Below are 12,663 nucleotides of genomic sequence, written 5' to 3' on the forward strand. Positions count from 1 at the left end.
TTGGGACTTCTAAGGGTGGGTTGGTAGGATCCAATCCTGAATTTGGGGTCAATTCCTCCTTTTTTACGCAGTGTTACTGGTAGCACTGAATATGCACAAAGGGAAGAATGTCTATGTGATCCCAATCATACCTCCTTTGCACATCCAAAACTCAGCCACTGAAGTCAGAATTGGGCTTCTTGTTTTTTCAAGGGCAGTACCACCTCTGCCCAACAATACAGTTTCCAAACCTCAAATAAGAAATCTGATGCTGATATGGGTGGGATTTTTATAAAATATTTTATTAAGAATAATAAGGATAAAGGTTACAAAATACCAACTTTGTTAACTAACAATAATGCCATTAATTACAGAATTTTTGTAATAGAAGTTACAACCACAGTGTTCCCTTTTGATAGGCATCCGGCTAGTCTTATTTAATAGGCAACATTAATATGTTCCTATTTAAATACAAGAAAAAAGAATTGAACCATCCACAGCATTTCACTGACAGCTCCCTGAAGTCAGATTCCAAATTAGGAAACTCCATAGACGTATGTCCATGAGCCTATTTATAAAGAGACACTGTAAAGGTAGGGTGAAAAGCAATGTTAGTTCTTGTCAGCAGCCCCAATGCTTGCGATACAGTATTATACCAGTGCATGTGAAGAAAGAAGAAAATAATTGGTAAGAAAACATGTAATGACCAGTCCAACAGACTTTATGCTGCCAAAACTCCCATTGACTTCCAATGGGATCAGTTGATTCATATTCAGGCTTCTAAGGGGATATGATTTTTCATGCCCTGTTGATATTTGGGGATTATGTAAATGGATGTGTGGCCATCTTAGACAGTACAGAGCAACCTACAAGCTAGGTGCTGCAGTATTTTGGCAAAAAATATCCACTGATTTCAATGGGCATTTTTGCCCGAGTAGATTGCGTCCCTCACAGAAAACTTCAGGTATTATTCTGAAAACCCTAAATTGCATGAGTAGCCCCATGAAATTCCATGGGACTACGCACAGGAGCAAGGGTTTTCAGGATTTCCCATGAGCGCTCTCATCTTAAACCTGGGGAAAGGATTTCAGCAGCATCAAGACCACTCAGAGCTCTAATTCCCTGGGGAGTCATGCATTTGTTTTCCTTTTATTACTTTAGGATTAGGCTCAAGGGAAAAAAGCCTAGAGAGGAGGTTTGCGGTAACAAATCCAGATCCAGTGCCCCGCAAAAAAATCAATAATAAAGCTCCCATTCACTTTAATGGGGCAGAAGCAGCCCCTAAGTTTTTCAAAGTCCCATGTCAATTACACTTTTGTCTGTTATCCCAGCCCTGGGACTAGTTATCCTTCTTCCCTGGATCAAAAATTTGAAAAACAAAGCTGAATTTGGGTTAAGACGATGTCAGTGACTGAGGGTTTTTTCCTAATTACTTGTTTCATAGCCTTTACACAACTACCACCCAATTTTTCTCTTAAATATGGCCCTGGCCAAAACTGCATCCACAAAGCCCAGGCAAATGCCCATTTAAGTCAGTAGGAGGCTTTCCTGGTACTTCAATGAGCACTGGATCAGGCCCCCAGTTATAAAAAAATATTGTTAAAACAATGAAAAGTGCCTTAACAGTGTCCTTGTGAAGGAGAATGCTGTAGCTATAACATTTCCCTGGTACAGTACCATTGGTACCAACAAGAAATATTCACAGGAATAAATGAAGTACAAATTAATTACCATTTCATTATTCTTCTCTTTCCTTGCTTTTCAGAGTGCCAAATTCCCTCCATACTTAGAGAGAGTACGCACACCTGATAAGCAAGTGCTTAGAAACACATTAAGTTCTAGAGCATTGACTCTGCACAACTCATTTTACTGAGATGCTGCCCAGAACAAACAGGTAAAAATCCTTACACATTGTCTAACAAAAAACAGTATATTTATCATATATATATATACATATATATAATCATATTGTCCTCTGCACAGCAGAAGATTATAACTAAAATACTTCAGGATCCAATTTATTTTATTTTATTTTGTTGGTAGACATAACAAAATGCCTGCAAATATAATACAGTGAGCACATAAGTCTTAGAATAGGAAAAGTAAATATGTCATTGTATACTTTATCCACACTCTTCTCAATGGCACAAAATAAAAACTCACTTGGAGTTCCTCATCTCTCCTTAAAAGTTAATCCTTTTCATTAAGATATAGTCAGCACATATTTAATGAGAATATACACTTTGCATAAATGGCAACAATTTCTTGTAAGTGCTACCGGCTAAATCCTGCCCTCTGCTGGGCTGGAAAACAAGAGGAGCCAGACGGAGAGTGTATGAAGCCTAATCCCGTTCACTAGCAGACAAAGTGGGAGGTACACCCAGCTAACATCTAGGCATACAAGTGAGGAGCCAGAACCTGGAAGCCCTTATGAGTAATCCCACTTTGGTCAGTGGGGCTACTCACAGGAGGAAGGATTTTATTTATCTGCTTGCTGCGAGACCTCTTGCTTTGTGCCAGTAGACTGTTTTGGGTGTTACTCAGCAAAGCACTTAAGCCTATGCTGAAGTCCATCCCTATTCAGCAAAGCATTTAACTATACAGGTAACCCATGAAAGTCGAAATGCTTTGTTGATTCGGGACAGTTTGGGGAATCAGCGCCTTCTCAGCCTCCTAAGGCAGCTCCCCTGCATGGTTATTTTTACCAAGGCAGGATTCAGTCCTATGTCACTTACATGTAATTACAGTGAAATGTTCTTTACTTTTACACAGTGATGTCAGTTTAGGGGCTATGTAGTTAGACATGGTACATACTTTACAGTCTGCTATCTGAAACATATACATTTACATACATTCATGAATAAAGTAACAATGAAGTTCCTTATGCAATTTAATGTACGGTAGTAAGTACAATGGGATTATATAGTGTATCATTTTTCCAGCAGGTACATGGTAATTGGTGCCATCTAACGTAAAATATTGCCATTTGCTAATTGTTTAGTACTTTCAGCTACACAATACATGTTCTAAAGGAGCACAAGGAAACCTCAGAGATGTTGACTATTTGCTCTCTTGCTCCATTTCTAGTATGGAAAATTATGGCCCTAAGTGTGCAAGTAGACATGTAACACAAGCAATTAAACCATTAGTGACATGTTGCATACTTTACAACAGGCCAGATTTATCTCTGCAATAATTCTATTGGCTTCAAAGAAGTTATACAAAAGATGTATTAACCAAATGTTTAGGTTTTTCTTGAAGATAATATAAGACCTATAAATAAAACATATTTAATGTTACTGAAATCAAAAGATGTATGTTCCATTCTATTTGAAATATCGGTTCTTTTAGTGGTTCTGTTTGTTAAATATGAAGGGCTGACGTTCCGCCCCCAGATGGCGTATGCAATTTCCAATGCTCTCAGGCATACCTGAGGGCACAATTTGGTTTTAAATGCATTAATGACAACAGTATTATTTTTTTTCCTGTTGATTCTATCAGCTCATAGTCAGATTCTGCTCTTATCCTGCTGTAAATCCAGAGTTATTCCCTTGAGTTACTGAGAAATCTGGCCCAAACTCTCTGTTGCAATGCAATTAATTTGAACAGTAAAAATGGTCTGTCATTAGCTAATCAGGATACATTCCTGGGCTCCTATGAAATACACTTTTAGGTTTGTTTTTTTAAATATAAGGGTTCATCTACACTGCAGCTGGAGGTGCAGTTTCCAGCTTTGATTGAGCTAGCCCACTAAAATAGCTGTGTAGCCATGGAAACACGGGCAGTTGCATGGGCTAGCTGCCTGACTGCAATCCCATCAGTGACTCTAGATAAGTACTTAGGTCGCTAGTCCATGCCATTGCCAGCACCAACAGCTACACTACTATTTTTAACTTGCTAGCTCAATCAAATCTAGCACGTATAGATTTGTGTACATCTACCTGAGCAGTGAATTACACCTCCTGCCGCAGAGTAGATGCACCCTGGGACAATTCAAAAAAGATTGATAACTTGCTAGTCAACCAGTTTCTCTGTCTCATCCCTCAACCATAGGATATAGTGTAATATCCCTGAGGACAGCAAGTACAGAGCCAGATCCTATAAATCCTATGTAAAAGGAGCTCCCATTGACTTCAGTGAGAGCTCTGCTTATGAAGGGCTTGCAGAATTGGGCCCACAATGAAATGAGCAAATAAAGAGATTTTATTTTAAGCTTAGCATTTAACATAATTAAACTCTGCATATGGGGGAAGAGAATTAGGTCCATATATGCTCAATGCATTCCTGATCAATGCACACAGCTCACAATAGAACTTTTGCCACAAACAGAGAGCAGTATATGGTACATAGCAAGAGTAAGGGGTGGTAAAGAAAAAAAAGGCTTTCTTTGTTTCTCATGGACAAGCTGATCTGGAGAAGCAGCCTAAAGAGGCCACATGAGCCATTTCCACAAAACTCTTCTGCATTCAGCAATAGTATCTTTGCAATTTTGTTTACCCATTCAAGTATCTTCAGGAGATATGTCACCATACTTGCATATACTGTAGCTCACTTCAACATCTATAAAACAACACTGATAGACAAAATCTTCAGAAAACACCCATAAATATCAATAGAAGATCAAGAAACTTGACTATCAAGTAGTTTTTTTTAAAAATCATGGATCTTTACATTACACATTAATTTCATGCTCTCTGAAATCTTCATGTATATGGAATTGGTGCTTTTCTGTGAAATATTCAGCTATAACTCAGATTTGTATGTCAACAAGATTTTGCGTATCCACTTGGAGTAATATGCCACTCTGACAAAAATCCCAGGACGATTTGGAATGGCACATCCGCGGCCAGGAACGATAACACCCACTAGTATTTTCATCCTGTTTTGTTCACAGACCAAGGGGCCACCATAATCCCTCTAGGAAAAGAGAAATAAAGAACATTAATTTGTGAACAGCTAAAAGACACAGTTCCCACTTGTTTTCTATGAGCTATTGAGTAGCACCCTACCCTAGGAACCTTCAGTAAGACTATCCATGGAGTAATGTGATATCTTCATTTATGCAGAGCATGATAAACAGGGCCTATATCAACAAACAGCAGGGTTGGCCCTAGGCTTTGTCAGGCCTCTATGCAAAGAGCCATGCAAGAGAGGCTCCATCCAGATACCTCTTCACCTCTGATTGTAATTCCTCCAAACTTCTGCATACCAACAATACTGCTTCCTTCCCTCAGCTATCTGGCAAGTGCAAAATATGTACAGTGTACATAAAAGCCAGCTGGCAAACAGGACAGATGGTTGGATAATCTCTGGTGCAATGCCAGGCTATTGATAGAAGGGTTCTGAGAGAGCCAGCAGTGCTATCCCTCTGTCACATGTTGGGCAGCAAGGCCCCCGGGTGCATAGAGCTGCATGTTTTTCCACAGATGGCAAAGGCCATCACCAAGAATGATTCAGAAATGAATTAGCCACAGCTATAAAAAGGCAAGGACCTCTTCTCTCCTCAGTGAACATGCATAACTCATTATTTTTAATGGGTGATACATACATGCATCAATCCAAGCTCTACATGCAAAATTCCCATCATACATGTGTGCACTAGCATGTCACACACTAACTGGCCCAGGTGGACCTGCTGGCACATAAGAAAAGTTCTCTAGTGCATGTTAATGTAAGCCCATTGTAAACAGTATCACGTTAGCATGTGCTAGAGAACTTTTACTGTGCCTCTGTGGGGTCCGTACAGCGCAGTGCGCAACACACTAGTGTAACTAGAATTTATATCCCTCTGGTGCTGACTAATTCACCATGTAGACAAGCTCATAGTTAGCCCTGACATTCTTTAAGTTTTGATTAGCTAGTGAACTATAAAATCGTGCAGTCTTCATTCACTGACGTCAGCGAGTCAGGACTGCAGGACTGGGCACTAAGAAGTGTTCGCATCAGATCTTGAAGTACTGCCTTAAACATAAAAGATAACTATACTGATAGAGGTTGCTCCAAGGGGAACACAGGAAGAGGGAAACCATCCACTGGTTATAAGCATAATTAATATTGATTCGTTCCATTTCTTCTTACAGGAAAAAATGAAGAGCTGGATTTCCTGAGGACTTCTATGCAGGAGTGTCATTTACATCTTAGCACCCACGAGAACTAATGTTTAATTTTGAAGAAAATACTTTGTTATAACAAAATGATCCCACTAAGGAGTCACATTACCATGTCGTTACCTAAACAGGACCTGCCTCCTCCATGTCTTGGTGCAGTCCTTGGGTAGGGAAAAGTCCATTGTTTTATTTATATTGAACTACTTAAAACTTCCTTGTATCCATCTAAACCAAATGTGTACTCATACTAGTGACTGTTGCCTTCTCCACCCATCATCTCGGCTGGCAGACTGTCAGTCCAAAAATGATACATCACTACAATAAGAGGATTTTGTACCATTTCTTCTACATCCTAACCAATTCCCACTCAAAGGGACTGATTCAAACCCAAATGAAGTCAGTGAAAAGACTCTCCCTGACTTGACCGAGCTTTGGCTCAGGCTGCAGTTGAAGGATACCAATGTATCTCACAAAGCTCCACTTTTCTACCTAGAAACAGAGCTATCATCTGCTCTGTCTTTTTTCCCCGGTAAGATCCCCACCACAATCAAGGATGAATGCCAATATGTCCCAGAAGTGTATATAACAACTAAAACAGCCCCAAATTCTGAATCTAATCTATTTGATAAAGCTGCAAACACTCTAAATCCCAGTAGTGGTTGTATAGGTTATGAGACGTCTATCCTGAGAACGTTGGAACTCTATTCATAGCTCTCTCTTTCAACATCACAATGCAGTGGCCTATTTTGTTAATTTCTTGGGAAATTCCTCAATTGTCTAAGCAGCTAAACTAATTGCAACCCTACTGGCAATTCAGATAAATGGCTGCTGCTGCTCACAGGCTACCTGATGTTGCTGCCTTATTCACACTGAATAGTACTTACTCCACAAATAGACCCCAGTCCACCAAAGTATGTGATTTAACCATGCTGAGTAAACTTTACATGTGCTCGAGGGCTTTGTTGGATTGGGGTCATAGTGCCACTGATTTCAGAAGAACTAAGAATAAGCTACTATCCAATGCAAGTCAGGGTGGTAGAAAAGAGTCTTCCAGAGAGAGACCTTTGTTTGCAATGTGCAATGAAAGGAAATAGCATCCATGTTTTCTTTCCACTTACAAATTAAATGCAGAGAGAATAATTAGGCAAACACCAGGAAAGTATTACTGGTAAAGTAAAAAACAACCCCTGAGCAGATGTTTGTAGATTCTTGCACTCTATGTATAGCCATACTATTTTACCTCACACGGTCCAGTGCCAATGCCCTCAGCCCCAGCGCAGATTTCTGACTCATTCACAGTAATCTTCCCTTTGAGATATTGGTTGCACTTCTCATTTCCCATAATAAATAGGTTTGCTACTTGGAGCAGGCCATCAAAGTGAATCACTAGCATTGAAAACAAGAGCAACAGTCAATTGTGCACAAATTATATTACATTTTAATGAAAATGAACACTAAGTACAAAGACCGTTTATGCTGATATATGCCACGTTATTAGCTGCACATTCTCCCAAACTCTCCAGTAATACACATTCATGTTTTAGATTTCTTACATTTGTTACAGATAAAAGACAGGTAAGAAAGTGTGTCTGGAGTGTGTGCAATATTTTTAGATTATAATACCTGGAGATGTGTGCTGTACTTGTAAGAGTACAAGACTGGATTATGGATTTCTGGGTTCTATTCCCTAATCAACCAATGATTTGCTGTATGACTTTGGAAAAACTCACTGGAGGGTAAGACTGAGACTGTGGGTGCAATTCTGACTGCACAAAAATCAATGGGAGTTATGTCATTGACTGCAAAAGAGCCAGAATTTCACCTTTTGTCTTGTCCTGAATAAAGGGCAATATGCAGTTATGCCACCCTCAGATCAGCCTAGGAACGGAACTATGACTTAGGGTATGTCTACACTGGTCCATGCAGCTGACTTGGGCTTGTGGGGCTTGGCCTAATGGGCTGTTTAACTGCAATATAGATGTTCAGGCTTTGGCTGGAGCCCAGGCTCTGAGACCCTGCAAGGTGGGAGGGTCCCAGAGCTTAGGCTGCAGCCTGAACCTAAATATCTACACCACTATTAAACAGCCCCACAGCTCAAGCTCTGTGAGCCCAAGTCAGCTGGTACAGGCCAGCCACCAGTGTCTAATTGCAGTGTAGATATGCCCTGAGAGTTACAAGCACAAATTACCTCCTCTCCCTTCACTGTTCAGCTACTCTGGATAGCACTGTGTGGGTTGAAGTGCAGAACCAAGGCTCTGCTCACACTCCACTCATCTGTTTGAGGAAGGGGAAGTAGCAGCCCACAGAGCTTGCTCTCCCTGTGTATGTAGAGTTGCAATCTGCTTTAGGTAGGGCATATAGCATGGGGGGGCCTCACTGCCTGTTCTCTGAGCAACCACATATGGGAAGCTACAATATTGCCCTTGATCACACTGTGACTCCATTTCCCCAGTTGTAAAATGGGCATAATAGAACTTCTCTACCTGATAGGGATATTTGTGAGGACTAATACAATCATTAAAATGTACAAAGTATTGTACAAGATACTTGGAAGAAAGCTACTATGAAATGTATATTATTTTATTATGAAATAATGTAATAGTTAAAACTACTATTAATTATCTTAGACTAATATATACATATATTTGCTGACAATGCTTTCCCTTGTTACTTCACTGTGTTGAAATCTCTCTTTCCCCCACAAACAGCTTCCATTTCCCAGTGGATTTTCTCCACTCTCTCTTTTGTGGACATGGTGCTGTCAAGACTCACACTGTAACCATTATCCCCACATCCAAGAAGAAAGCGCATGTCTACATGGGGAAATTGATCAGAATAGCTATTTTGGAATAAACTGGCTCCTCATCCCAGTCCTAGCCTCTTTGTCCAGCAAGTCCTAGTGCCCCTATCTCTAGTCCCTGTTCTAGATTCCCCCCATTTACAGTCCAAGTCTCCTTGCCTAGCCATTCCTGGTTCCCAGCACAACCCTCTAGGCTCTTTGCCCCCAGTTTCCTTGCCCAGCCCATTCCAGTTCCCTGCTGGCTCCTCATCTGATCTGTCTTTGTCACACGCATCCCAAGACTCCATCCACCTTCCTGATGTTCCCCATCCCCACTGGCTTCCAGTCCAGGTCTCTTTGCCCAGCCAACCCCAGTTGTCTCTCTCTCTCTCTCTTACACACCCACACCAGACATTTGTCAGACCAGTCTCCCCTCCCTACCACCACCTCGTGTCCCCTACCTATTGGTTCCTAGCTCCTAGTAACCTTGCCCAGCCAGTCACAGTCTTGCCCCCCCAAACCATGAGTCCCATTTTCCTCCTCACACTCCAACAGCCTCTAGTCTCAGTCCGACCACCCCTAGGTTCCTTCTCAGAACCTACTCCCCCCAACCCTGTTGCATTCCAATCACGCAGCTTTCTCCTCCAGCAGGGCAGCATTGACAGCACAGGAGAGCACTTGCTCTCATTCCAGTGCCCAGCCCTGGCCCTCGGCAGCCCAGGCCTGCAATTGCAGGCAAAGTCTTGCTCAGCCCTAGGCTGGAGCATGTGCACTACAGACAGAGAGTTCAGTTAACTTTACCAGTTAAACTGAGCATGTGTTTACTGCAATTTTTCAAAAGTTTATAACTTGGCCAAAATTGAGCAGATTTTCACAGGGATGACAAAAGGAGCATCCCTGACACAAAGGCCACCTCCCTGTCAAATTTTAAATCCCTGACCAAAGTATGGGGCTGCTACAGCTTCTCAAAGAAAAATGTCATCATAATTTTTTAACATACACAAACCAATGCATTTTTCCCTAGCCTCATTCTCAGACACAGCTGAACAGTTTTGGCTTAATTTTCCAATAATATTCAGCTTGACGAAGACATCGAACAAGGAAAATTTCATCTGAAACAGTTAAAGTTTGGCAATGTTATAAGCAATTGAAAACAAGATCTTATAATGGGACATTTTGGGGAACTTCAATATTAGGCAGCGCTACTAGCCCTGCCTATAATATGTTGGGAATGGGAACTAAGCAGGCTGTCAACATATATTGTTTCATTCAGTTTTAAAAACTAATATCTTACATCCTGTGTGTCCCCATCCGTAAACACTGCAGGTGGTCCTCTCTGGAATGGTACATCCAGAAATGGGCAGTCTGATTAGATCCACAAAATTATTGAATACTGCAGCTCTGCAAAGAGAAAACAAAGGGTAGATATGATGGATCTTATATAATATTTTAAACTGCTTTTAAAAAAACAATATGATCTACAATAGCTCACAGTAATAATTAAAAATTGTGCCAAATTTTCTGCTTTATTTTTCTTCTCATGAAAATCTGGGAGTTCCTTTTAACTACTTTTTGAATTGCAGATGTTATTTCTCAAGCAGCTTTCCTGTAGTGCTGTTACTGCTTTTATTCTGTTTAATTTGGGTTTTCTGTACAAAGATAAACAATGAAGGCATAAAGAGAATACCCTTAATTTGAATAAACATTTATGATAATATGACGGTACATATGAAGGGTTATATGTACAAAAGGAGCTCACTTACAATCTAGTGTTTATTTTATACTATAAATTAAAACCACACGCCATTCTATTTAACGAGACCTCATTATCAGGAAGAAAAATACATGTAGGGCATGATTTTTCAGAAATGGCATTTGTTTTTGTTGGTTCAGAAGGTGAACGTACATTTTTAACACATGTCCAAGCATTTGGGCTCCGTTCTGATGGAGTGCTCATTAACTTGAGAATCGAACTACATGCACAAAACAGACTCTCTGGTGGCTGCTGTTCCACACCAGTTATTAGGGCTATTGGATCAGCATAAAGATAGATCTGTGAGCCCACTCTTAGTTAGGGTGACCAGATTTCCTGATTTTATAGGGACAGTCCTGATATTCGGGGTCTTTGTCTCATATAGGCACCTATTACCCCCACTCCCATGTCCCGATTTTTCACATTTGCTATCTGATCACCTTACTCTTAGTCATCCCAACTGTGGCCTTTTATGCCAGACTTCATGGGACCAGTGTAGAAACTGTTTCTTTAGTACATAGTGAGTGCACAAGTACCACTTTTCAGCTAGTCTGCTAGCAGACACCAGAATAACTCCTAAACAGAGACCTTGTACTGGACACAAGAATGACAGGTCAATTCCACCAGCAATGAACTGCTGGTAGAAATATAATCTAGCTACTATCCTTTGCATCAGCAAAAACTCAGGATGGCTGAAAAATCAGGTACATACTGTGAAGATATTAAGCCAATCCCCAAAACAAGAAAACAAAGATTAGCAACTAATCCAGGGCCGGCTCCAGACCCCAGCGCGCCAAGCGCGCGCTTGGGGCGGCGTCCCGCAGGAGGGCGGCAGGCAGCTCCGCAGGACCTCCCGCAGACGTGCCTGCGGAGGGTCCGCGGTCCTGCAGCTCCGGTGGAGCATCCACAGGCATGCCTGCAGGAAGGCCACCGGAGCCACGGGGCCAGCGGACCCTCCGCAGGCACATCTGCAGGAGGTCCACGGGAGCCGCGGGACCGGCAACTGCCAGAGTGCCCCCCGCGGCGTGCCGCCCTGCTTGGGGCGGCGCAAATCCTAGAGCCGCCCCTGAACTAATCACAAAGTTATAAATTATATCACTGTGAGTAGAGTTGGTGAATATTTTTGTCAATGTTTTTCAATGAAAAATGGCTTTTTTCCATGCACACATCGCCCCCAAAAAAATCCACAAAGATTTGTTTTCATCAACATTTTTCCTTTTTTGAAAGAGGAATTTTTTTTCATTTTATTTGGATGGGGAAAATCCTACTCTTTTGCTCTTTTACTTTAACACACCCTTTCCCAGTGGGGTGGTGGGAAGTTAAATATTGTAAAGGTTTTCTTATTTCTCCTCCCAAAAGGATTATTTTTGTTTAAAATAAATGAAAACATTCAAACAAGCTGAAAACATTGTTTCTTTTGAATTTTTTCATGACCTATGCTTACTTTTCCTTTTTATGACCAGCTGTAAATGTGAGTTTAAACTATATGGATATAATCTGTATTGCTAGTATTTAGCAATTTCTTAGGCAAAACATCCATCAACCGGAGATCCTGGAGTTAGCGGTATTAAGAACTAACCTGGCAAGTTTCAATAATACCAAATCAGACCCTTCAGGTCCATACACCAACTGGGAGATATTCAGAACTTGTTTACGTTTCTCTTCTCTTCCTTTGATATTATGAACCCCAAGCCAGGCTTCATAGTCTTTCAAATCTTTGTACCTGAATAAGGCAAATTTGGTGTGACACATTGGCATTTTCCTTGGTCTAGTCTCAACACAAACATTTTTTTGGTACAGTAACATTCACATATACATTGAATACAGAACTTTTCCCAAAAATTCATCATGTTCAGATATAGTGTCTTGGTTTGGAAATAAAGGCAAGGCGCAAAGTTCACATCCAGTTCTAAAGTTTTCCAAAATCCAAAAGCATTTTGGTTAGCGTCCATCTCCTCTATTCCTGTATTCTCCTTTTTTTTTTTTTTTTTTTTTTGCATTTTATATCAATTCGACCAAGTGTAAGATTGCATTATTTCACTTTG

General features: G+C 40.8%; 1 protein-coding gene across 7 annotated transcripts in view; it reads right to left on the bottom strand.

The window, feature by feature from the left end:
* Positions 1–269: 269 nt before the first annotated feature.
* HGF (hepatocyte growth factor) overlaps positions 270–12,663 on the bottom strand; it is a 70,429-nt gene continuing 58,035 nt past the window's right edge. For 6 of the 7 annotated variants that reach the window (XM_039518586.1, XM_039518588.1, XM_039518587.1 and 3 more), the window contains 4 exons: positions 12,198–12,341; positions 10,160–10,266; positions 7,327–7,472; positions 270–4,896 (listed from right to left, as the gene is read on the bottom strand). In XM_039518586.1, coding sequence (XP_039374520.1) covers positions 4,723–4,896; positions 7,327–7,472; positions 10,160–10,266; positions 12,198–12,341 — 571 coding nt within the window. In that variant the 3' untranslated portion in view covers positions 270–4,722. Of the gene's footprint in view, positions 4,897–7,326; positions 7,473–10,159; positions 10,267–10,370; positions 10,515–12,197; positions 12,342–12,663 lie in introns of those variants that run through there. The other variant, XM_039518592.1, reaches the window with a different exon arrangement.

Source organism: Mauremys reevesii, linkage group 1 (assembly GCF_016161935.1).
Source record: "Mauremys reevesii isolate NIE-2019 linkage group 1, ASM1616193v1, whole genome shotgun sequence".
Taxonomy (NCBI): Eukaryota; Metazoa; Chordata; order Testudines; family Geoemydidae; genus Mauremys; species Mauremys reevesii.